Genomic DNA, 24,875 nt, shown 5'->3' on the forward strand with positions numbered 1-24,875 from the left:
GCATCATAGACATTCGGACTCCCGGGCCCTCCCACATGGTGGGGTCTCAGAGCCTGGGCTGCAGCCTGGCTGAAGGTATAAACTGCTATTTTATAGCTTTAACCCCACAAGCCAAAGTCTGGTGACCCTGGCCAGCTGCAGATGTTTTACCTAGGGAGGTGGTGGAATCTCCTTCCTTAGATATTTTTAAGGTCAGGCTTGACAAAGCCCTGGCTGGGATGATTTAGTTGGGGATTGGTCCTGCTTTGAGCAGGGGGTTGGACTAGATGACCTCCTGAGGTCCCTTCCAACCCTGATATTCTATGATTCTATGATACTGCATTGTGTTTCTGGAGTACAACTAATAAAATCTATGAGATTATAATAGCCTGTGTTTCTATTTATCATGTTGTTTAGGGCATAAAAATATCTTCTCATAAGAGGACTGTTTCTGAGCTATGTCTAGCATGCTGTGCAGTTAACTGGATTTTGAGTACCTTTGGAAGTGCGTTTAAGAACCCAAATCTCACTTAGCTGGCAACACTGACATTGTCTGGAGCTTTGAAAATGAACAGCAGGATTTTTGAAATGGCTCCCATATCTGATTGGCAAGCAAAGAAAAGATCTTCATGTAGAGAGGAGGCCCAGTAGCTGCGGGTAAGTGATAGTCGTGCCTAGGGATGTGCCAAGCAGGGATGGGCCAACTGCTTTGAACGAAAACCAGAAACTGGCCCTAATCTCAGCCCGCAGCAGCGAGGGACACTTCATTCACCCTGTTGAAGAGTTTCCCCATTAGGATTCTTTGAAAGTCCCGTGGGAGGCAGAACGGTGGGTTGGAGCGCCCGAGGGCGGGGGGATCCAGTTCCCAATTTGCATCCTTGACTAATGCAGAATCCCAAATAACCTGGAGGGCAGGGGGCTGGCATGGTTAGAGCGGGGGAGGGGGGGGGCTGGGCGTCAAGACTCCAGGGGTCTATTGCCAGCTCTGCCAAGGCTCACGTCAGCGCTCCGTGCCTCAGTTTCCCCCTCTCCAATAGCACGTTTGCGGTGGGGGCGGGGGGTGGTAAAGTGCTGCGGGAGCCTGGGCGGGAAGGTGCTAGCCGAGGCACCACCCCTTCTTCCTGGCTCCGTGCCTGGGGTGCTCAGGCAGAGAGCTGCCTTTCCCGGCGAGAGGAGGGGCCACCCACAAAGCCCCGCTGCCTGCAGAGGGACAGAGTCCAGCCCCTCAGCCCCACGCTGCCCAGCTCCGGGGCCGCTCCGCGCTGCGCCCCCTTCCCCAGCCCCTGCCTGCGGCTCCCCGGGCGGGCGGCGGAGCTCGCACACCGGCGGCGGCTGCGGGCGCTGTCCGCGGGCTGCGGGTGCTGATGGCCCTGGCCGCGGGGAAGGGGCTCAGCGGGGCCCCGTGAGCCCGCGCGGACCCCGCGCCCCAATTCAGCCGCTGCCATGGGCGCCGCCGGAGCGGGCAAAAGTTTGGCGCTGGGGAGGACGGGGCTGCCCGGCGGAGGGGCAGGGCGAGGCGCGGAGTAGCCCACGCGGGAAAGGTAAAGGGGGGCCCCAGGCTGGCGCGGCGGCTGTGGGATACACCTTCCCCCCAGCCGGGCTGCGGGGGGGGGGGCGCGTCTGAGACTCCCCCAAGTCGGGGCTGTGCGCATGAGATTCCCCTCCCCCAGCTGGGGCTGTGTGTGTGTGTGAGGGAGAGACCCCCCAACTGGGGCTGGGCGGTGTGTGTGTGTGTCAGAGGAAACCCCCGCCAAGGAGAGACTGTGTGTGTGTGTCATAGACCCCCCCCTCCCCCGACTGGGGCTGTGCGAGAGACCCCTTTCCCCCCTGATGGGGCTGTGTGTGTGAGAGAGAGAGACCCCCCAACTGGGGCTGGGTGGTGTGTGTGTGTGTCACAGGAAACCCCCGCCAAGGAGAGACTGTGTGTGTGTGTCATAGACCCCCCCTCCCCCGACTGGGGCTGTGCGAGAGACCCCTTTCCCCCGTATGGGGCTGTGTGTGAGAGAGAGAGAGAGAGAGACCCCCAACTGGGGCTGGGCGGTGTGAGTGTGTCAGAGGAAACCCCCGCCAAGGAGAGACTGTGTGTGTGTGTCATAGACCCCCCCCTCCCCCGACTGGGGCTGTGCGAGAGACCCCTTTCCCCCGGATGGGGCTGTGTGTGTGTGTGTGAGAGAGAGACCCCCCAACTGGGGCTGGGCGGTGTGAGTGTGTCACAGGAAACCCCCGCCAAGGAGAGACTGTGTGTGTGTGTCATAGACCCCCCCTCCCCCGACTGGGGCTGTGCGAGAGACCCCTTTCCCCCGTATGGGGCTGTGTGTGAGAGAGAGAGAGAGAGACCCCCAACTGGGGCTGGGTGTGGTGTGTCAGAGACCCCCCCCCCCGTAGAGGCTCTGTGCGTGTGTCATAGATTCCCCCGTCTGGGACTGTGCGTAAGACCCCTTTCCCCCAGCTGCGGCTGGGTGTGTTTGGGTGTGTCAGGGACACCTCCCCACCCCAAACTGGGGCTGCGTGTGTGAGAGAAAGAAAGCGAGCACCCAACCCCCCCTTCCCGCCAACCTGGGGCTTCCCCTGTGGCCTCATGTTCCCCAGAGCATCTTTTGTTGTGGGAGTGAGCGCGAGCGGGTGCCCGAGCAGGGACATGGGTGGGTGCGTCCCCCCGAGGGCAGGAGCTGCAGGGGTCTTAGAGCTCTGACTGCACCAGATGGAGACAAGACTTGACTTATCCCTAGGGGGTGGGGAAGAGGGGTAACCCCACTTTAGGAGATGTTAAGCTATGTAACAATTGATTTGTTGGTGGGGGTGTGTGTGAAATCCCTTCTCTCCACCACCCCGGTTCCCTGCTCTAAATGTCCAATAACCTTCCAGCCAGGGGGCTATTTTTCCCCATCTGGGTGCAGTTCTGTGGTTTGTTAAGCATGTCGGCGGACTTCCTAGCTGTACAGCCCGGTGCTGTGGCTTGGCTTCCCCCGTTTACTAGGAACCTCGCAAATCAATCCTTCCTATTCACTACTGAAAGATAAACTGGAGCTCAGTAGGGTCTCACCTGCAGCAGGTCCCCTTACCCCTGCAGGAAAGACTCTGGACTTGTGGCAGATTGGAAGGGCGGGGGAAAGCAGCTGTGAAAGGCTAAGACTAGTGAGGAAGAGATCAGACCCTACAGTATACAACGAAACATAGGGTCTTTCGAAACAGACCAAGGGGTGCAGCAGATCAGCTGTGAATTCCAACTCACGGTCTGTTTCCTACCGGACACCCTGACGCTGGATCTGGGCACGGGGTGCTGCCCTCTCTCTTTTATCCCATGTGCCAGCATTTTGTTCCCTCTGTGAGCGCAAGAAAAGGGTCTGGAGCGCGGAACCTCTGGGCTTCCTACAAATGCACCTGCAGCAAGGGCTGCTTGGAAAACTCTATCTCTGAAATCTGATTAACTTGAGGGAAAGGAGCTTTCACAGACCTTCTCTTCCCAGAACTGGGCTGAGCAATGGAGCGTAAATCGAATTCAACAGCTGCTTTGCAAGTCCAAAGAGTAGGTGGCTAAGCAGTTTTATTCTAAAAGGAGCAGTTCTGTGGTCAGGTAGGAAGGGGTAAGGGACTCTACTCCCCACTCCCCAAAGGAGGTAAAGAATATTTAGGGTTACTCAACTATAGTTCTGTTCTGTTCAATATCTTCATTAATGATTTGGATAATGGCATAGACTTTGCAGATGATACCAAACTGGGAGGGGGTTGCAAGTGCTTTGGAGGATAGGATTAAAAATTTAAAATGATCTGGACAAACTGGAGAAATGGTCTGAAGTAAACAGGATCAAATTCAATAAGGACAAATGCAGAGTATGCCACTTAGGAAGGAACAATCAGTTGCACGCATACAAAACAGGAAATGGCTGCCTAGGAAGGAGTACTGCTGAAAGGAATCTGGGCGGGGGGGGGGTCCTAGTGGATCACAAGCTAAATATGAGTCAACAGTGTGAAACTATTGCAAAAAAATCAAACATCATTCTGGGATGTATTAGCAGGAGTGTTGTAAGCAAGACACAAGAAATAATTTTTCTGCTCTACTCTGCACTGATTAGGCCTCAGCTGGAGTATTGTGTCCAGTTCTGGGCACCACATTTCAGGAAAGATGTGGAGAAATTAGAGAAAGTCCAGAGAAGAGCAACAAAAATGATTAAAGGTCTAGAAAACATTACCTATGTGGAAAGATTGGAAAAAATTGGGTTTGTTTAGTCTGGAGAAAAGAAGACTGAGGGGGGACATGATCACAGTTTTCAAGTACATAAAAGGTTGTTACAAGGAGGAGGGAGAAAAATTGTTCTCTTTAACATCTGAGGATAGGACAAGAAGCAATGGGCTTAAATTGCAGCAAGGGTGGTTTAGGTGGACATTAGGGAAAAATTCCTGTCAGAATAGTTAAACACTGGAATAAATTGCCTAGAGAGGTTGTGGGATCTCTATCCTTGGAGATTTTTAAGAGCAGGTTAGACAAATACCTGTCAGGGATGGTCTAAATAGTCCTGCAGCCTGGCTCGAGTGCATGGGACTGGACTAGAAGACCTCTCTAGATCCCTTCCAATCCTGTGATTCTATGAAATGATTTGCCTAGCACTAAATAAAAAGATGTTTCCAATTATATTAACGAAGCTACAGAAGGGCTGCATTCTGTGAGCCAGATTCACTGGAGCTGGCTCAGGGAAGTATAAATGCACCTCCCTATTCCAGTGAAGGTTCTTGCTCTTACTCTAAGGGAGGCCAGGTGATGTTTCCTACTGTGGGAAGGAGCTTTACATTCCCCTGAGAGCTGCATAGGAGTGCTGCCTGTTGACCCCTTGAATCAGTGCACTCCCTGAATATCCTACCCACTCCCCTTTCTACACCGATGCATACCTTCATCCCCATCATAGAAGAAGGGAGAGTGCAGGCATCTGGCACATCTGCAACCTCCTCCCCTACTGGATTCTCTTTCACCTACATCAGATTTCACTGAGGGTGAATTTGGCCCATGTTCCCACAGCATGACCCATGGCTGCACCATTCTGCAGTCTCCTAAGGCAGTGCCTTGGAAATACATTAACAGCACCCCAGTTCTTCTCATGGAACTTCACCGTTAGTCCCCTTATAGCACAATACCAGTCCAATTTGCTTTCCTATAGCAATACACAGCCCAGATCTTATTATTTCCATGGGATTCACCACCAGAAGTTCTTCAAGCAGTTTGGCCTCTCTGCTAGCTGCTGTAAGGTCCATAAAGTTGCTAGGTCCTCAAAGGCTGCTTTTGGCAGGAAGTAACTAGATTGAGCTGTGCTAGTTGAAGGCCACAGACAGGCCCAAATGTTCAGAACTGTGCATGCTTAATTGCACAAACAAAACTGAATGTATATTTGCATACACAAGGGCTGTAACTTAACAAGCAGCCAATTAGACATCTAACTTTCCCATTGTGTGTGCATTTACTTCAGTGCATACACAGGCAAGTCACATATGCAAATACATACATCTAAATATATGACTTTGGGAGGTTCCTTGCATTTTCTATCTGTTATGCTTTTGAGAAAATAGAAGAGTCACTTTCTAATGAAATTCCAAAGAGGAATTTAAAGTTGATTAATAAAACATAGTAGGGGGGAAAATAAACCATTACCTTACGTTTCCAGCATTAGCACAGTCAGACTGTGGATCTTATAACTTGGGGGTCTAATAAGTTTAGCCTTAGCATCAATTAAAATGCTTAGATGCAAAAGGAAGTGAGGGGTGAACTCCTAAGGACATTCATCATACAAAGTACAGTGAGATTGGGTTGTCATTAGCTGTGAAATTAAATACTGTGAAGTAGCTTTTTCATTCTGACAATTCTGAAAACACCTTAAAAAGCAGTGTTTTCATTTCAGTTCTCATGCTCCTTTCTGTGCATTCAAGTCAGAAGGAGAGCCCAGCTGGGTGCCATTGTGCTGTAAGAGAGCTCCTGCAATTTGGAAATTCATTAAAGGTGATGTGAAGAGGTGGGAAAACTTAGCCTTATGCCCTTCTCTGCTTCTTTGTGATAGAAAAAGTTAATCCCAGAGGTTTTTCCATTTTTTTTTCTGCTTGCTTTTTACATTAAAAAGCACCTGTCTAGGCTGACAGACTATAATGACTCAAGCACTAGTGAACTGGTGACATCACAAGATCCAAGAGAGTAATAGCTGTACTATTAAGTGTCTTTTGAAGAGGCTGCTTAAAGCGGTTTTTTTTAATAACATTTTTAATACTACTTATCATTAATTGATAATTAACATTTTTGGCTAAAGGAAGCCTTTGTTTAAGATCCAGAATCCTCACCCCTTCAATTAAGGTACTAGAGCAATAAACCACTGAGATCTCCCAGTGGTTCTCCAGCAAAACGAAGGAACACCAGACCTGCTAATTTTTTTAAAGGCAAGAAAACAAATAGTATTTTAAAAGCCTCTCTTTCTCCGTCATAAAGAAATACAAACCCAATTTGTTTCAGTTTTTTGCAGTCATGGCACAGGAGGGAAGGGATTTGAGGGCAGCATATGAAGGCTGCATGGGGCAGATGGAAGAGGCTTGGGAAACATTTCCCTTCCTCATTGGAGAGGATTTTGTGTGTTCATTGCCACAATTCCATTGCAACAAGACTGGCTTCTTCAGTGGAAATTCAGATAAATGAGCCAACTGCACACACTCAATAAAAGGATAAAATTCAGGTGGAGTTGAATCTCTGAGTGAAGAAAACTTGGTGCAAAAACAATTGCTGCATTCGCAGGTAGCTCAGATCTCAAAGTCAATACCTTGTCTATGTCAAAAATGAAATTTCATTTTTAAAAGAGACCCAGAAACCCTGGTTAAATACAATGAGCCAGATTCTCTCCTGTTATGCTGGTGCAGCCCCAATCACCTCCCTGGGGGTTTCATTGGCATAACTCAGATTATTTGTCTCTGTCATCCAACAAGCTTCATTTACTAACACATTTACACGCTCCAGCAAAAGGGGTGGGGGGAAAGCTATGAAGGTTTTTTTGTTTACTCTCCTTAAACAAAACAAAAAACAGACACAGCAAGCCAGGTCCTTGAACGCACTAGGATGTAACTGGCCAAAAGAGCAGCAACTACACAGGAGGGTTGTGGCCAGGAAAGGGGTGTGGCTGAGGTTTATGTGGGACCCTTGGGGCAATTGGCAGCCAGAAAAAAAAATCCTACAGCAGTTTTCAGGCTGCTTTTTAGTTATGCGGGAAGCCTGGTACAGCACAGAACAACCCAGGATTGTGGGTGCATAAATGTGATTTAAAGCCACCTTTGCACTCAATTTCTTGATCTATCCTGGGTGCTCCTTGGCTGGAACTCATGCTGTGGACGTGGATTAAATAGCCCCATCTATTCAAATCTCACTATCACTCACAATTTACAGGAGGAAAAAAGTCTCTCAAGCTGTAAATCTGCAGATCACACCCATCTGACCTGGAAATTAACAAGAGGAAGCTTGCTGGATTTCTAGTTTCCATCAGTCTTACAGAGGACACAGCGAGGGGACTGTCATTCTCACTATAAATCAATGCAGAAAAACCTGTGAGAAAGGTAAGGGGCACTTAGCATGATATACATGTGGAAGGAGTGAGGAGTGGATTGATTCTCTTGGTTATTTAGCACATGCTAAGAACAAGTAGGCAGTTTCATGGAGTTAACATTGGTTGCGTTAATTTCCTGTGCAGATCTCATTTGTCTTTTAATCCGAAAACACAGCACATAGTGACTTTTTGCATTCTGTTTCTTAGGATGTACTCAGTGTATATAGGTAATTATGCTAAGTGAACAATTACCTAAGGAGGGTCAGGGAGTTTCCACTCTGCCCAGAACAACTCTGAAACCTGGTTGGAGGCCTCACAGACTTATAATAACCCTCTCCTGGATGTATTCTGCTGTTGAGGAAACACCTGTGACAGATACATTTCCCACTGCATTACAAGTAGTTAGGAAAGCTTCAGAAGAACAGGGAGGGGGAACAGAATAAATCTAACACTTGCGAATTACAAATGCTTTAAAAACCAACAGTCATGCAAATGAGTATATTCAAACAAAGATGCACTGGATTATCAGTAGGAACTATTATATTCCCAAAATAATAACTGCAGAACAAACAGTAACACTCATTAAACACGACAATACAAGAGAAGCAGGATGATATTAGCTATTAGTCCATGTAAGGGTAAAGCACATACTAATAAGGCAGTATTTTTCTTTAAGTAGAACTTATGGTATTTGGCGTTGCTTCTTTGACACTAGCTCTATGTTCTTCACAACAGAAGACCTCCAGGATGCAAATTTTAATTGATTTTCTTCTTTCATATTTTTACTACCAGTTTATTAACACAGAATGAAATTTTAAGCCTCAGTGTCAAAAGTGCACTCTTCTAAGTGCACATCAGAAACCCTTTGTGGTTGCATACCTAATTTGTACATGCAATTGTCCTCACAAATTGGGGTATTTTTTTATGTGCAGAGAGGCAATTATGTGCATGACTGAGCAAATTAACATGACTATACATGCACATGTCTTTTTCCACGCATAACTGTAGTATACATGCACGTGTAAAAGAGAGACTCACCAGCCAGCACACCACCTTGTTGCTGGGCATGGTGTAACATGTTCTCCTTTGGCACACCCCTCTGATAGCCACTCCAGCCCTGCAGTAGTTGGACTTTTCCCCTGACTCAGCCCTCCAAGCAGGTCACTTATAATCCCCCCATTCTGGGATAACACTGTCCAAACTAAAAGGAACAAATAAATTCTTCCATGCTTTCTTTGCCCCATCCTTGGCAAACTCTCCACCATCATCAGGCTCTACAGTTCCCCCTCCTCCTTCAGGATGTTGCCTCCCTAGGCTGTCTCCCTGGAGGCCTGGCACTTCCTGAGCTGCTGGCCATAAGGACTTCTTCCCTGGAGACTCTTCCCCTAATCGGGATCAACTCCAGTTTGCAGCCCAAAGCATCTGCTTGTAGGTTAGCCTTCTCTCTGTCTTACTTCAGGCATCTCCTACAACTCTCTCCCAAACCCCAGGAGGATTAGCTTTGTCAATCTTTTGTGCAAATACTCTCACCTTCTCAGCAGGGTCCAACATTACCCAAGGCTACCTGATCAGGATCAGCTGGGAGAATAGTTGATCTTCACAGGTAAGGCTGAACCTGACTCCCCTTAAAAGATCAGTCTGCCTGTGACAATATGGTTTTGAAAATCAACAGCTAAAGTGTAGAAGCTGCATTGGAGGATTTTAGCAGAGGCTTAAATTTTCCCTGTGAAATGCAGAAGATCTTACTATAATTCAGATGACCTGGCCTGGCCTCTTAATTTTTCACACTTTCTTCTGTAAACACAGTTGATTTCACCTACAGAAGTGAGCATGAACCTCTTCTGTGCACACAGGAAGCCATGTGTGACTTCAAACTGGCCAACCAGCTAAGAGTTTTACTTGATTCACAAACTAATTATTATTTTTATTAGTAGTAGTACAGTAGTGTCTAGGAGCCCCAGTCATGGACCAGAACCTCATTGTGCTAGGTGCCGGATAAACACAGAACAAAAAGATGTAGGGTTTGGGTGCATGAAATCAGAACCCAGCTTGACGCTGGACAAAAATTTGTTCCAATGCGTGACCAGAATGTGTGCACTAGCCACAACATCTCTTTGACTCTTAAGTTAGCCATCATCATTGTACTTAATAGATTTGCTATTCTGTAGGGAGGTGGCTCAGTCCAGCAGATACAGCACAGAGCTGGGAAGCAGAAGGCTAGTGTCTATATTGGGGTCTAGCCTTTTCTTTCCATTACTGCATAAAAACAGCCCCAATCACCTGTAAATATTTCTTTTTCTTTCACAACGAAAGCCTTGTTTCACAGAAGTTTGACATCATTGTCTGAGATGATCAGCTGTAGCTGGAGTTTGGCTGGAATAGAACAATTTGACTGGATAGCTTTTTTGTAGTGCAAAACCTGAACAAATATGCTCAGGTCATCATCCTGCTGTTCACACATGCCCTCACTGTGTCTCATAATTGGACACATTATACTGTACAACCTCATTCATGAGGCTGGGACATTTCTAAATAGGATGTTCAGTTCTTATTTCTCATTATCAAACAAAGAGCAGGGAAGAAGACTAAAGGTGAATGAATGTGACAGGTTTTAAGAGGCTCTTCAGACTCAATAGGATGACTAGCAGGGGGTTGTGCTTAATTTAAGATCATATTCACACTTGTGCGGCCTAACCACTAATCAGGACTAAAGGGCTCCTGAGGATCTGAGAGTTTGCCAGCAGCACAACAGTTTGGCTATGGCTGTTGTCAAAGGAGCTAATAACTGGCTTGTTGTTCCCTGTGATGAAGATGCCATGTGTTTGTCCTGCAGAACAAGGTGTTATACATAACAAGTGCAGTGGCCAAGTTTGCATGTCTCAGCTGCTGTATTGGTCTCTCTCCTGCTTTGTTCATTAACAGTCATTAGAACCTAAAGCAGTATTCTGTGCAGATACAGCAGCTCAGTAGGGAATTTCAGTGGGAAATGCTTTTACTGAAATATGTGTTAACATTTTTTTTGCTTCTTTTATTGAGCTTTACAGTAGAGACCCAAATATCTATATTCAGCAGAGCTGTGCTCAGCACCTGACCTGGTGTGGGGTAGAAAGGCAGCTCCCCTATTCCAGCCTGGTGGGGATGAGGTGAGGGGGAAGGGGACCGGTTGCAGCCTAACTTACAGCAAAATAAAATCGTGCCCTTGTTGTGCCTCTGGGTCACACAGATCCTCTGAACTTGGGGCAGGGAAACAACTGGAAGGAGCTGGTTTTATTAATGTCACCCAGGGGTTCCTGCTGCATCCCTTATCTTTCTAGTTAGGGGAGCTCTTTGTTCCCTTGGCACTGTTGAAGGTGTTTCCAAGGGACAAATCCTGCCCCTTCCTCTCCCTGGATGCAGAGGTTCTCCCAGACACAGTGGAGCTGGTGTGGATCTGCTGCATGAAAGGGAGGAGGATGGAACCTGGAGTGCCCACATAGGGGCAAGGTGGGCTGGAGGAAGGCTAGAGGATTTGTCAGCTCCGTGTGCTCTGGTCTTCCACAGGGGCCCAGGAGCTGCTATCCTGAAGCGTGGGTCAATGATTGCTTCCTTGGCATCGGAAAAGGGTTTGACCTGAAGCAAGGAGTAGATAAACACCCATTGCAATGGAGCAGTTTTCAGGTGGAAAGAAAGGTACCTTTCCCTATCCTGGCCCTGAGAGCCCTGCTTTCAGTGGGCACTGGGCAGACCTCCCTGTGTTATGGGATATTAGGCAAGCAACCATCCTTTCCCCAAATATATCCCAATGGCACACTCCTCCTTCCACATCTCCTTTTGCCAAATCCTAGCCATCCTTTGGGAGTCAAAGATCCTTCCCAAGATCTCCCCTGCACCTGCTTGCCTTTAATGTTCTTTTCTCGATTTATGTCTGCTAAAGCTTTAATCCAGGGATTAAACATCTGCATCAGCCCCAGGGTGCTGAGAGCTCCCAGGCAGACACAGACTATGCAGGTTTATTTGCATTTCCCAATAACGGACAAAGGCACCTTTCTCCATTGCTGACTGAACTGGGGCCCCTATTCCTTAGGTGTCTGTGTGTGTCTTGCCAGACAGCGAGATTCCAGTCTCCTGTGGCAATCTTAGCAGCATTCAAAACAATCTGATGAATATTTAGTGAAAAAAAACACAAAGAAAAGGAGATGAAACCTCCCTTTACCCAGATTTGCTGGTGACCTACCCTCATGTGAAATTTAATCTGTGTTCAAATCCAAATTGTCATCTGGATTGGCTACATTTAATCCTGCCTGAGAGTGGGGGAAGGAGGAGAGGACCTCTTGAAGTCCTTTCCTGTTCTATATTTGTATGGTTCTTTCTCAGTGCAAAATCAGCAAACTGCGGCCACTAGGAGCTGTGAGCAGCCGGAGCTATAGATGCTCAGGTAAACAAAGTGTCTTGCGGCCTGCCAGGGCTTTACCCTGAACAAGCCACTAACCAAGTTTGAGAACCCCATGTATACAGAGACCTCAGCCTGCTTAGCACCATGGCAGATACACCATTAAAACTCCTTTTAACCTTTTATTAAAGATACAGAAAAGAAGGAAAAATAGTCAAAGCATTTGAAATGTAAAATATTAAATAAAGTTTTCATTCTAACAACGTTCCTTGTTCCCTTTCCTTCAGTGGGAGAGAGTCCTTAGAAGGGAAACCCCGCTGTGTTTAATAGTCTCTTAGACAGTATCCACGATGGTAATAACTATCCTTCTGGGGAAAAGAGAAGAAGTTAGTTGAGGTGGGCTGGAGATGTTACTGCTGTTGTCATTAAAGCCCAATCTTAGAAGGAAAAGCCCCCTTGTGTGACAGTCTCTTAGATGGTATCAGAGATAGCAATAACTGTCATCCCACATGGTGTTTGGGATTCAGCGGTAGCTGGTAGGGATGGTGATGTCATTTGGGTCTCGCTATCTCTGGCCCATTCTGGTCAGAACACCTCTCAGGATCAGGATGAAGACAACCCGTGGTGCTAGGAAATGGTGCGGGTGGCAGCCATGGTTGGTGAAGCCTGCTCCAGTTGCCTCCAGCTCTTCTTCTTTTTGTCCTTTCCCTACAAAACCTCTTTCTTTTTTGGAACCAAAAAGGGAGCGATGGGTGGAATAGCCCATCCCTTCATTATTTTGTTCACCAATTAGGCCTAATATCCAAGACACCAATTTTGGTTGATTAACTTCTGGCTCCACAGCTCCTGTTTTTAACGAGCATAATGTCAATATAGTCCTTGAATCAAGTCAGCTTGGCCTTTTTGTTTAGACTAATTCAATTATTCTGTCTTCTTTTCATACCTTTTCCCATCACCATTTGTTTTTCTCAGATTGAGACTCATGAGCCACAAGTGTCTCTTTAATATGTCTCCTGCAGCTCTTTCCAAAACATGATATTAAAACACTCTGTGTGATTTAATTATTAACCAATCTAAGTTATTAACCAATCTGGATGCTTTTACTATGTTAACCAATTGTAGTTGATAAAATAATACTTGGTCAGTCATTTTGCTGTGAGCATATATACACATATACACTAAATATTTCCTGTCATACTGATTAAATATGACTATATCATACTATAGTAAATGAAACAATGACTTCACACGACTGTGGCTCTTTTGAATAATGTTGATCACTAATTTGGCCCCTGAACCACTGAGGTCTGGTTATTGCTATTCTAGGTTATTGTAATGTTATAAACTTTTACATAATTTTGACAGTTGAGCTTACAATTTGGGTAAATTCGTAGGCCCAGTTGTCACAGCATAACTCACCCTAACTAACGTGGCCAGCATTCGATCTAATTTCTCCAGGCAGCTTCCCCATTTTCATAGTACTTGAACATTAATCCAATGGGAGTAATTTGATCATGAAAGCATTTTTATTGGCTGGCTAAAGCATAACCTCCACCCTAATCTCCAGTCCAACCTAAAAAGCCTTTGAAATGTTCCCAGTTGACTCCCCTTTGTGATGACTGGTGGAGAAAGCTACCCGAATTATAAAAACCCTGTGACTTGTGTGCAAAACCAACCCAATGTCTTGAGAAAGTCATGAACAAGGCCAAACTGATTACAGTCCACAGTGAAGTGGTGTACAGGGACCAGTAAATCAGGGAATGACGATCTATTGGCAGGATCTATTGGCAGCTTAACACCAAATTAGTGCCTTAAAATAGATTTACACTCAAAGCCAATTTAGTTGCTACTTGAAGTAGTTAGGTTCATCTGTCTGAGTGCAGTTTTGGATGGGAGTCTGGCTTTTTTACCCATGTATAAATAACAATTTGTGGTTGCTCCATTTGTGCGATCTAATGTCATCAGTAATCCATGAAAAGAAATACTGTACCCCACAGAGCTATTAGCCCAACAGTTATCCTCTAGGTAGTCTTGTGTCTTAAATGAAATGCTGCAGATAAAAGCCTGTTAGCAATTTCATGGCATCCCAGTTAGCAGTGTAGTCTAGTGGACTAAGCACAGGACTGGCAGTCAGGAATTTGTAACCGTGAATTCCAGTCTGATATTGACTGCTTTTGTAGTCTTGGGCAAGTCACGCCACTGCTCTGTGCCTCAGTTTCCCCATCTGTAAAATGGAGGTAATACTACTTATCTTGCTTGCAGAATCGCAGAAGTTGAAGGCGGAATAGATCCAACCCATATCCCTGAGAGCAATGCATGATTGTTCCCTACAGTACATTTATATTTCTTTGTCTAGTCCAGCTTTAAAATTCTAAGCACTGGGGTTTCCACTCCTTCCCCTTGGAGACAATACCATGCTTGACACAACTCACTGTCAAGAAGTTTTTCCTGATATTCAGTTCACATTTCTCCTTTCTCAGTTCCAGCCCATTAGTCCAGGTTATACCCCCATGGGGCCTCCTAAATAATTCAAGATCCAAAAAGAGACAGGGAGCCAAATTTTTATCATTTTCACACCTGCTGTCACCTTACTGAGACATTTAAATCCTGCACGTGGAAACTCAGTTCAGCATTTAAATGTCCTTTCAACCAGAGCATTCAAACCCAGTGTCTGGATATTCTATTGCATCCCACATCTCTGAAAATAGGGCCCAGCTAATCAATGCAATGAAGAGACACAGAAAAGCTGTTGCCAGGTTGAATGAGCTGCAAGGATGAAGCTCTCCAGCACACTCTCACTTTCTCTCTCTTTGGAGATAGCTATTACTGTGTATTCAATATTCTCTCACATCACTGGGGGATGGACTAGTCATGCATCTAGGATAGCACTATCTGTCAAATGGATCTCATAAGTGATTCCTCAGTACACTGCTTAGGACCCGCTCTTCTGAGCTGCTCTGCCGGGGGGGGGGGGACGGGGACACAACAACAACAGAGGGGGGGGGGTGTACATACACACACTGCTGGCTGTCCAGTTACCTCCAGTATGCACTAGTTCTGGGACAGCCTTTATAGGAGAACTCACCTAACACACCTTCAGCACATATCACCTCTGGCTTCATACTTCATCGCAGGGTGGGAGCTCCTCATTCCACCGACAGTTTGTGCTGGTGTCATTTGGCCTGCCCAGCACATGGGGAGCCCTCTCTTCACGTTGTCTTCAGCTGAATTCCTTTTAGAACACCTGTGGTTCTATTATTCATTGGCATGGCTCCTATTTATTAGGGGCTCATATGGTACACATGTGGAGGGCAGAGAGCAAGGAACAGAAATAATGCAGGTATTAAATATCCCAGAAGCAGGCTAGCAGCCATTAAAACATAATTATCTCATTATTTTCTCCCCTTCCTCCCCTGTTTTTTTTTAAATGAGTAAAATATTTTTCCATTTATTTGTTATCAGCAGAGGGAGTGAATATTCTGAAAAGCATCAAACGTTCCACTTTACTACCCTCTATTAACTTTCTAAGCACCTTGGAACCTTTGGTTCAGCTGCATGAAATAACATAATAATTAAATAAATAATTAGACCAATAAAACATGATGACTTAGGCATCCTAAGAAAGTGAACATAACTTTTTTTTAAAAATACACCCATATCAGCAAGCTTACTGTCTATCCTGCCAGGATTTTAAATGAGGAAGTACTTGGAATAAACAAACAAACAAACAAACAAATTACCAACCAGAAACAGCCATGAAATGTGGGGACAGAAGGTGATTCAACAGTTCCTCAAAAACAGATGTGTCTGCCTCATCTTCTTTCTAGTGCCATTTCAGATATCACATGGCAATGGAAAATTAGAAAAGGTCCCGCTGGTGTGTGAATGGTTTTGGAAGTTTCACACCACATCATCAAATGAAGAACTGCGGCCAGATCCTCAGCAGGTATAAAATTGGTGTCACTCTATTGACTTCAGTAGCGCAATGCTGATTTACACCTGCTAAGGATCAGGCCCCTGGTGTATAGTGCAAGAAACAAGAAGACTTTTTTTAAAAAAAGTGTGGGCTCCAAGGATATAAAATAGACAATTCCTTTAATTTAACCCCTTTTGACTGTAAAATCAAAGTCCTGTTATGGAGCAGGAATCTCCATGAAGCAGTTTGTGCAATCATTTGGGTACAGAAATGGTTTAAAATAAACCCCACAACTAGTATTTGGGTTGTCAGGAGCAAATCCTGTAGCCTTTCATGGCCTGGGAATTTGCTGTTACCCACAGGATAGCAGTTAGTTGAATTGCATGAGAAAGAATAATCATTAAAAAACACCTTAAGCCTGATGTATCAATACTGGCACTTGGTGCACCTTCAAGATGCAGCCATACATCCTTGGCTGCAGAAGATTTTTTAAATGTATGAAGCATCATCTCTTTCCAAAAAGCATTTATTGGAATCCAGCCTCTTTGCACTTGAGGTGCTGCAACTCATGGAAGGGGTAGCAAATGGCAGAGTGTCCACATACGGTGACCCAACCCTCGGTGGACTGTAAGATAGGAGGCCATATGGAAAATGCCTTTAGCAGCTAGAATCAAGCAGCATGGCTGTGTGTGCGATTATCCTGATGAGGACATATTTTACTGAATGCTCACTGGTTACTTCTTTACAAATCATTACAGGATCTCAGGATTTGAAGGCGTATCACTGTAGTGGGGGTGAGGTGGAGTCGCACCAGCAGAGGGTGGGCACTAAAAAGCACAACACCCCATAAAACTTCTTTGTGAGCATTAGGAATGCACCTACAAGCTACATCTCTTTGTGGTATGCTCAATTATGCCCTCTCCCTCATGCCAGTCATACTTTATGGTCTGGTAAGATGGAGGAAGATGGGACCATGGCCCCTTTGAGGCACCACAGGGTGCTCTCCATGGGAGCAGGGAGGGAGCAGTCCCTGAGCTCCTCAAAGCAACAGAACTTCAATTGTGCCTACTTCTGAGATGCACTCTGTAAGGTGGGACAGACTCCTTGTATCCTTCTCCTGCACCACTGTGCATCTGTGTGAAGGGACAAGCACAATTTAGCCCTGTATATATTAGATATATAGTCTCAGATTTTCTACACTGATGCATGCATGTGTGCTGACGTTTGCAGGTGTAAATCGGGGTACACAAGTATATGCTCCACATATTGTGTGCCTGAAAATCTGGCCCACAGTGATGAGAGCTTCTTGGTGTCTGGGTTTCAGAGGTGATGAGCAATCTCTGCTCCTATTGAAATCCACTGGAACTGTTGGTGCAAAACACTTGTGAAAATCAGGCCCTGATGCTGTTTTCCCAGCTCTGTCATTCCCTCTCTGGGTGGCCTCAGCCAAGTAGGTCTCTTTTTTTCAAAGGTAAAGACTGGAGTGAATCATTTCAGAATAAAATGGCATCATTTGTTTGTTACTGCAGCATGTAATCTGGTGATAGAGATGGGTGAAAGCAAGACAGGTCAGTGCTGGAGGGTACCTTCACCAAGTGAACCTTTAAGAGGGACTTGAAGGAGGCAGCGAGGTTGCAGGCTACGTGGGGTCATGGCAGATGCTGCAGGCACAGGCCAGAAGCGAATAAAGATGGGGACGTATTGTGTTCTTTATTGGCATCCCATTGTCCTAAATGAAAAATAAAAATTAAGGCCCATTTGTTGCAAGAGAAGAATTATGATAATTTGTTTCCTGTGGGAAAAGTCTTGCTTTTCTAAAACTTGTGGCCACACCCTCAACTGGGTAAATTGGCCTAGCTGTGGATAGCTGTAGAGCTAGACTGATTCACGTCACATTGAGATCTGGCCTTGGATTTCTAGGTAAACTGAGTTAATGAACAAACAGCAGCTTTGATGGGGCAGAACATTCTGTTCTACTTTGTACAGGTTCTTGTACTACACCCATCACAAAAGTGCTTGAAGAGAGTTGTCAAGGTTCCTTCCCCACTCTGAACTCTAGGGTGGAGATGTGGGGACCTGCATGAAAACCCCATAAGCTTATTTTTACCAGCTTAGGTTAAAAACTTCCCCAAGGTACAAACTATTTTCCTTTTTCCCTTGGACTTTATTGCTGCCACCACCAAGCGTCTAACAGATATATAACCAGGAAAGAGCCTGCTTGGAAACGTCTTTCCCCCCAAAATCCTCCCCAAACCCTACACCCCCTTTCCTGGGGAAGGCTTGATAAAAATCCTCACCAATTTGCATAGGTGAACACAGACCCAAACCCTTGGATCTTAAGAACAATGAAAAAGCAATCAGGTTCTTAAAAGAAGAATTTTAATTGAAGAAAAAAAAAGTAAAAGAATCACCTCTGTAAAATCAGGATGGTAAATACCTTACAGGGTAATCAGATTCAAAACAGAGAATCCCTCTAGGCAAAACCTTAAGTTACAAAAAGACACAAAAACAGGAATATCCATTCCATTCAGCACAGCTATTTTATCAGCCATTTAAACAAAACAGAATCTAACGCATATCTAGCTAGATTACTTACTAAGTTCTAAGACTCCATTCCTGTTCTGTTCCCGGCAAAAGCATCACACACACAGAGAGAGCCTTTGTTTCTCCCCCCTCCAGCTCTGAAAATATCTTGTCTCCTCATTGGTCATTTTGGTCAGGTGCCAGCGAGGTTATCCTAGCTTCTTACAGGTGAAAGGGTTTTTCCTTTGGCCAGGAGGGATTTTAAAGGTGTTTACCCTTCCCTTTATATTTATGACAAGAGTAATCAAGCAACATCAACAAAATAAGTTTTATACAATGCTTATGGAGACTTAACCAGAGACCACATTATTAAATTGCCTTCAGCGCTTTAGCTGTTTGCCTTTCAATCCAGGACACACTCTTTAACTGAATACAAAGTTGATTGTTTGGCTGGAGGGAGGACGTGGGTGAAACCGGAGGACAAACGTTGTGTAATCCTTGTTGTTCGGGGGAAGTATCTACAGACCCACATAGTCCATGAGGCTAACAACCTTTAATATGCCATCAGCTTAATAGAAACAAACCCCAAACCCCACAGTAAGACAACTGCTCACAGGTAAGGGCCTGATCCAAAGCCCAGTGCAATCAATGGAACGACTCCTACTGGTTTCAGTGGGGTTTGGATCAAACCTTAAACCTACCTCTTCCTCTGGGTCTTCCTGAGCATCTTGGGTGAAATCTTGACTCCTTTGACTTAAATGGAGCAGGAGTTAACCCCTTCTTTTATGCTTAGAGTGTAAACTGCTGAAGGCAGGGCCTGTCTTTGGTTTTGTCCTGCACAGGGCTGAGTACATTATCAGTCCTTAGCAAATAACGTTTACCCAGGGGAGCTCAGACCAGATCAGCAGCTGGCCTTCAACAAGGACCTTCCTCATGCTAACTCCAAGGGTGGCCCACCATCTTTGACAGAACTGGCTAGTATGTACTAGCTGTAAGTGAATCTGAAAAAGGTTTGGTGGTTCAGCTCAGAGGAGCATCCAATAGTCCTGAATGTCTTTGCAGTGGGAATCTCCCAGGAACAGGCTTTCTTGCATGTTTCACAGTGCACCTGGGTTTGTCTGGGTTGTATATAATGAAAACTGTATTTCTGCTCGGTTCTTGGATGAAACCAGGAAGCTCAGGAACAGGAAAGTTTAAAAGAAGGGAATTGGATGATTCTGGGCCTAGGCAATGGGTTGGGGAGCCTTTCGAAACAGAGGAATCAGTTTGAGTCCAGCTCAAGTCAATAGTGACAGAAAGTGGTTACTGCCAGATTAGAACGTTAGAATGGCCATACTGGGTCGGACCAATGATCCACCTAGCCCAGCATCCCGTCTTCCAACAGTAGCCAATGCCAGGTGCTTCAGAAAGCATGAACAAAACCGGGCAATTATCACGTTATCCATCCCTTGTCGTCCACTCCCAGCTTCTGGCAATTAGAGGCTCAGGGACACCCAGAGCATGGGATTGTGTCCCTGACCATCTTGGCTAATAGCCATTGATGGATCTATCCTCCACGAACTTACCTAATTCTTTTTTTGAACCTGTTAAAGTCTTGGCCTTCACAACGTCTCCTGGCAACAAGTTCCACAGGTTGACTGTGTGTTGTGTGAAGTAGTACTTCCTTTTGTTTGTTTTAAACCAGCAGCCTATTAATTTCATTGGATGAACCCTGGTTCTTGTGTTATGTGAAGGGGGTAAATAACACTTCCTTATTAACTTTCTCTACACCATTCATAGTTTTATAGACCTTTATCATATCCCCCCTTAGTGGTTTCTTTTCTGAGCTGAAAAGTCCCAGTCTTATTAAGCACTCCTCATATGGAAGCAGTTCCATACCCCTAATTATTTTGTTTCCCTTCTGTGTACTTTTTCCAATTCTAATATATCTTTTTTGAGATGGGGCAACCAGATCTGCACACAGTATTCAAGGTGTGGCTGTATCCATGGATTTATATAGTGGCATTATATTTTCTGTCTTATTATCTATCCCTTTCCTAATGGTTCCTAACGTTTGTTAGCTGTTTTGACTGCCACTGCAAAGTGAGCCTATGTTTTCAGACAACTAACAATGTTGCTCAGTGGCATGTGTGGTTGCAGTCCAGTCTCCAGCGTTGTCCACACGACAAATACCACAACATTGCAGTGGGCACTGATTACCCTGGTATCCCCTAAGTCCCCTGGGAGGCAGCAATCTGGTATGAAGTGGAGTAGGAGGCAGGATAGGGTGATGTGACCAGGGGGTCATACATTCCTACATTTCCATAGGGGCCTTCATACCAAAATACCCCACATTTTATAGAAACAGCTCCAGTGAAATGCAGCCACTTATAGGCCAGGTTATCACAGTGCACAACCGTGAGGGCAGGAAAATTTTGGACAAGGATACGAGAGCAAACCTTTGTTGGTAAGTGTAATAGAATCTGGGGAGTACAGTTCCAGCTGGCTGGCCTCACTTTTGCAGATACGATTTGTGCCAGCAAAAAGTATGGGCTCAAAATTTGCACCCACAATGTTTGAGTCTGCTATTTTGCACCAGCAATTCATAAGTATTGGTGTGTGGGTAACTAATTACCTGCTCCATGCCCACAAGAGCTAATATTTGCACTTGCACCTAACTGTAGATGCACAATTACATTTGCGTGGGCGCAAATATGCCTCCTGGAATTACACTCCCACCCTTTTTTGCAGGTGGTTGTTGTATTCACAGATAAGGCAGGTAGCTCTTAGCCCTTTAGTGGCCATGCACAATAGACAGAACCTTGGGCTTGACATTCTCCCTGAAAGAGTTGTGTATAATAAATTTATTGGCTTCTCATTTCATAGAGATAAGATGGGTGAGGTAATATCTTTTATTGGACCAACTTCTGCTGGTGCAAGAGACAAGCTTTAGAGTTTACACAAAGCTCCTTTTCAGGTCTGGCATCTCAGTTTATCTCAGATGGACGAACCGCTGAAAAGTGGTACTGAAAACTGCACAATGGGCCCCCAATATTATAACTCCTCTGCTTATGGAATTTCAGGAAATAAACAGGGAAGGGAGAGTGAGAAGCAGAAGGTGCCAAAGGAAACAGCAGTTTTCTCTTTCCCAGGGTTTAGGTGCTATATTTCTCCAACTGTGGCAGATAAATCTATCCATCAGAAAGACATTGATTTGTATTTTATGTATACCATAACCAACCTCTTGCCTGTGTGGGCAGAAAGTCATAACCAGCCACTCAGGGCCATGTTTTCAGCACAACCACTTTTGTATGAGCAACTGATTGGCCTAACAAAAGTGATTCTGGGGGTGTTTTGCATGTGCAAATGGCTATCAGTGTGCAGAGACCAGGCAGATAGGTGGAAATTAGGGTTTTGCACATGCAAAGAAGTGGCCATGCATATTTGGAGGCTGCCTTGGGCTTGGCTGAAAACCTAGCCCTTCAATTTTATTTCTACTCGTCACCTTGCATGTATAGTCTATTGCGATCTTCATGAGTTTAACACATGCAACAAATGGATGTCAGGCCCTATCCCACTGGCAGATGAGAAAGATGCTTGATATAAAACCACTTCGCTAAAATAGGGCAAAACTCCCATTGACTTAAATGGGGCCAGGTTTCACCCAGGGGGAGGAACATGGCAACTGAATCAGCGAGTGGCCTTTTTGTCATGTGAAATATCCAAGTCAGATGCTTTTAAAAAGTATTAACTTGCAGCTAGTCAGTGTAATTTGTAATTAACTATACCATGCTCTGAGTGAGATGACCAGCAGCTATGCAGTCCAGCCTGATCTTATCATCCGCCCACTGCACAGCCAGTTAGCTGAGCACCACACTCTGTATTAACTGCACCACTCCCTTTATTCACAGCATCCATGCAATGTGCATGCAGTTTCCAGCCACTGACTTTTGTCTATCCACAGCCTGAGGAAGACCTCATGCCAAAAATGTGTCTTTCCAACAGCCATGCTCCCCTAGGAAGAGGGAAAACTGAACATTCCTTAATTAACCAAAATTCACCTCCCCTTACATTTGCATTCTGTTTTGCAGATGGGAAATGCCTCTGATTCCTCAGCGTTCACGTCCACCTTATCAGAGAGAGAAGACCTGATTTTCGGCACACTCTATTTGCTCTTTGGTAAGGAAAGACTTCTTCTTATGCAGGTGATCTCACACCCATCTCCATCAAGGATGGCATGGCACAAGCTACTGACATGTCTGTCACAGGGAGATTCAGGCACCTTGCATTCACGTCCACTAATAGTTTATTACTTCCAGAAAAGTGTTCCATATCCCTTGGGTCCATCTGCGCTCACTCCACTCACACTCTCCTCCATCACAGACGAGTGGCATGAGCACAGGACTTTCTGGGTTCTACTCCTGAAACCAATTTCCTCTGGGTCCTTGGGCAAACCACATCAGTGCTCCGGGCCTCAGTTTCTCCACGTGCAAAATGTGGCTAATAATACATATCTCCTTCACAAAGGCTTGTGAGGATGTATTCAAGTTTTAAAATGCTTTGAAGTTGAAGAGTGATATATAACGCCCTGATACAACTCTTACTGCAGCCAGCCATTGGGAATAGGATCAGGCCTCAGATACTTAGCATTATTATTAGCTTCAAGCATGCAAAATGCATTAAGCTCAAGGAGTGTGCACACCTCTGAGCTGCTCTTCACTATCAGCAGGAGGCACTGGTGACATCTGAAAGCCAATAAGCGAAACTGAGGTGTAAAGACATGCTTTGACAAGGCCTAATCTTGGCTAAAGTGAGCAATGCCATAGATTCCCATGGGGCTGCTGCTGCTCACATGAGTAAGACAAGCAGTGTTTTGTCTGTAAAAATAACAGTGAGGAAAGTAAGGAGAAAAGCTGGCCAGCAAAATTCCAGTAAAACAATGTTTTGGCAGAATTTGTCAATTCCGCAAAATCAAAATGTTCTGTGGAGATGGTTCGATTTGGCCAAAGTGCCAATGGGATTCAGCTGGGGTTTCTGTAAGAAGCCTGCCTGGTTCCCTGCCAGCTTGTCCTCCTGGTTGTTGGGCAGCTATGTGGTGCACCATTGGAGAGCCTGAATTTCCAGGGCGTGTGGCTCTGGGGCAGGCCGCCCCTGCAGACTGCCTTGGGGATGGGAACTCCAGGGCTTGCAGGGTCTGTGACTGCAGGGCAGCTCACCAGGTGGACCACCCTGAGGCTGGGGCTCCACTCGCTTTTGAAGAGAATGTTGGAATTTTTTATTTAGTTCCTCACTGAAACAAAACCAGATGTCAAAATACTGAAATCCTCTGGGAAAGAAATTAGCTCTCTTCGCCCAGCTCTAGGAATGAGTGTGAGCTGTGAGTGAAGCCCTGTGGTACACACTGTGGTGTGGGGAGAGGTGAATAAATCCTGAAAGAAAATGAAGGATAATCTGCAAACGAATGCTGGGCTTCCCCAGCACTCATAGAGCCAGATCCTGTTCTCAGGGAGGGATAGTTCACTGGTTTGAGCATTGGTCTGCTAAACCCAGGGTTGTGAGTTCAATCCTTGAGGGGACCATTTGGGATCTGGGGCAAAAATTGGGGATTGGTCCTACTTTGAGCAGGGGGTTGGACTTGATGACCTCCTGAGGTCCCTGCCAACCCTGATATTCTATGAAAAAGTGGAATAACTCCATTGCAGCCAGTAGAATTACCAGTTTAACTGAAAGCAGGATTTGACACACTGTCCCACACAGCTGCCTTCTCAATGACTTGACCATTTCAGGTTTCAATAGCTAGCAAGGTAAATTAATCAGCGTGTCTTCTGTCTATGGCTAGGAGATGCTTAATGATGCACCGAACAAAGGATCTCTGCTGTCAGGGAGAGAAGGATTAATGGCTTGGATGCCTCTGGAAAAAAGAGTTTGTGACATAAAGTGATCACCCAGGGTGTCCGATCGGGCACGGGCTCCCGACCTAGACATGGATCACCCAGGCCCTACATCTCAAAGACCACTTGCTAGGTCAGAATTTTGTCCCCTGACCAACAAGCCTGCCTTGTGCCATTCCTCTGTACCCTTCCCACAGCTTAAACCCAGGCTGGTCAAGTCCTTGTATTTTCATTCTTGTGTGTTTAGATGGCAGTTTATTCTAAAGCCAAAAGATTCCCAACAGCAGCGTTGCCAGCGCTCAAGATTTAATCACAAGTCTTGTGACATCTGGTGTTTCTCACAGAGCCCAGCCATGTGCAGTCATGTGATTACATGCAAATCGCCCCTTTCAACAAAGTCTCTGGCTCTTGTGGTGGACGAAAAGCTTGAAAATGTGTCCCAACTGCCCCCGGAAGGCTCAACAGCCATAAGGCAAAAGAAAAACAACCTAGCTTGTTCGGGTTGTTTAAACCTCCTGATTTTTAGGGGCCCAACTCATGAGCGTTGAATGCTTGAGGTTAGCAACACTGCAGTAGCTGATTCCCAGTCAAAGCGAGGGAGGGAAGGACCAGTCTGCCCACACCCCTGCCTGGGATGCTGCATTTCACATCCTAATTTT

At 45.6% G+C, this 24,875-nt stretch overlaps 1 protein-coding gene across 2 annotated transcripts in view; it reads left to right on the top strand.

Annotated features, from left to right (window-relative positions):
• The first annotated feature begins 1,435 nt into the window (after window positions 1-1,435).
• The window catches only part of LOC311529375 (opsin-5-like), a 46,378-nt gene continuing 22,938 nt past the window's right edge, over window positions 1,436-24,875 (top strand). The window contains exons 1-3 of one of the 2 annotated variants that reach the window (XM_084645333.1): window positions 1,436-1,520; window positions 7,382-7,548; window positions 22,417-22,504. In XM_084645333.1, the coding sequence (XP_084501459.1) occupies window positions 22,417-22,504 (88 nt within the window). In that variant the 5' untranslated portion in view covers window positions 1,436-1,520; window positions 7,382-7,548. Of the gene's footprint in view, window positions 1,521-7,381; window positions 7,549-22,416; window positions 22,505-24,282; window positions 24,350-24,875 lie in introns of those variants that run through there. The other variant, XM_084645334.1, reaches the window with a different exon arrangement.

This window comes from Lepidochelys olivacea (assembly GCF_965140295.1).
Source record: "Lepidochelys olivacea isolate rLepOli2 genome assembly, chromosome: 13".
Classification (NCBI taxonomy): domain Eukaryota; kingdom Metazoa; phylum Chordata; order Testudines; family Cheloniidae; genus Lepidochelys; species Lepidochelys olivacea.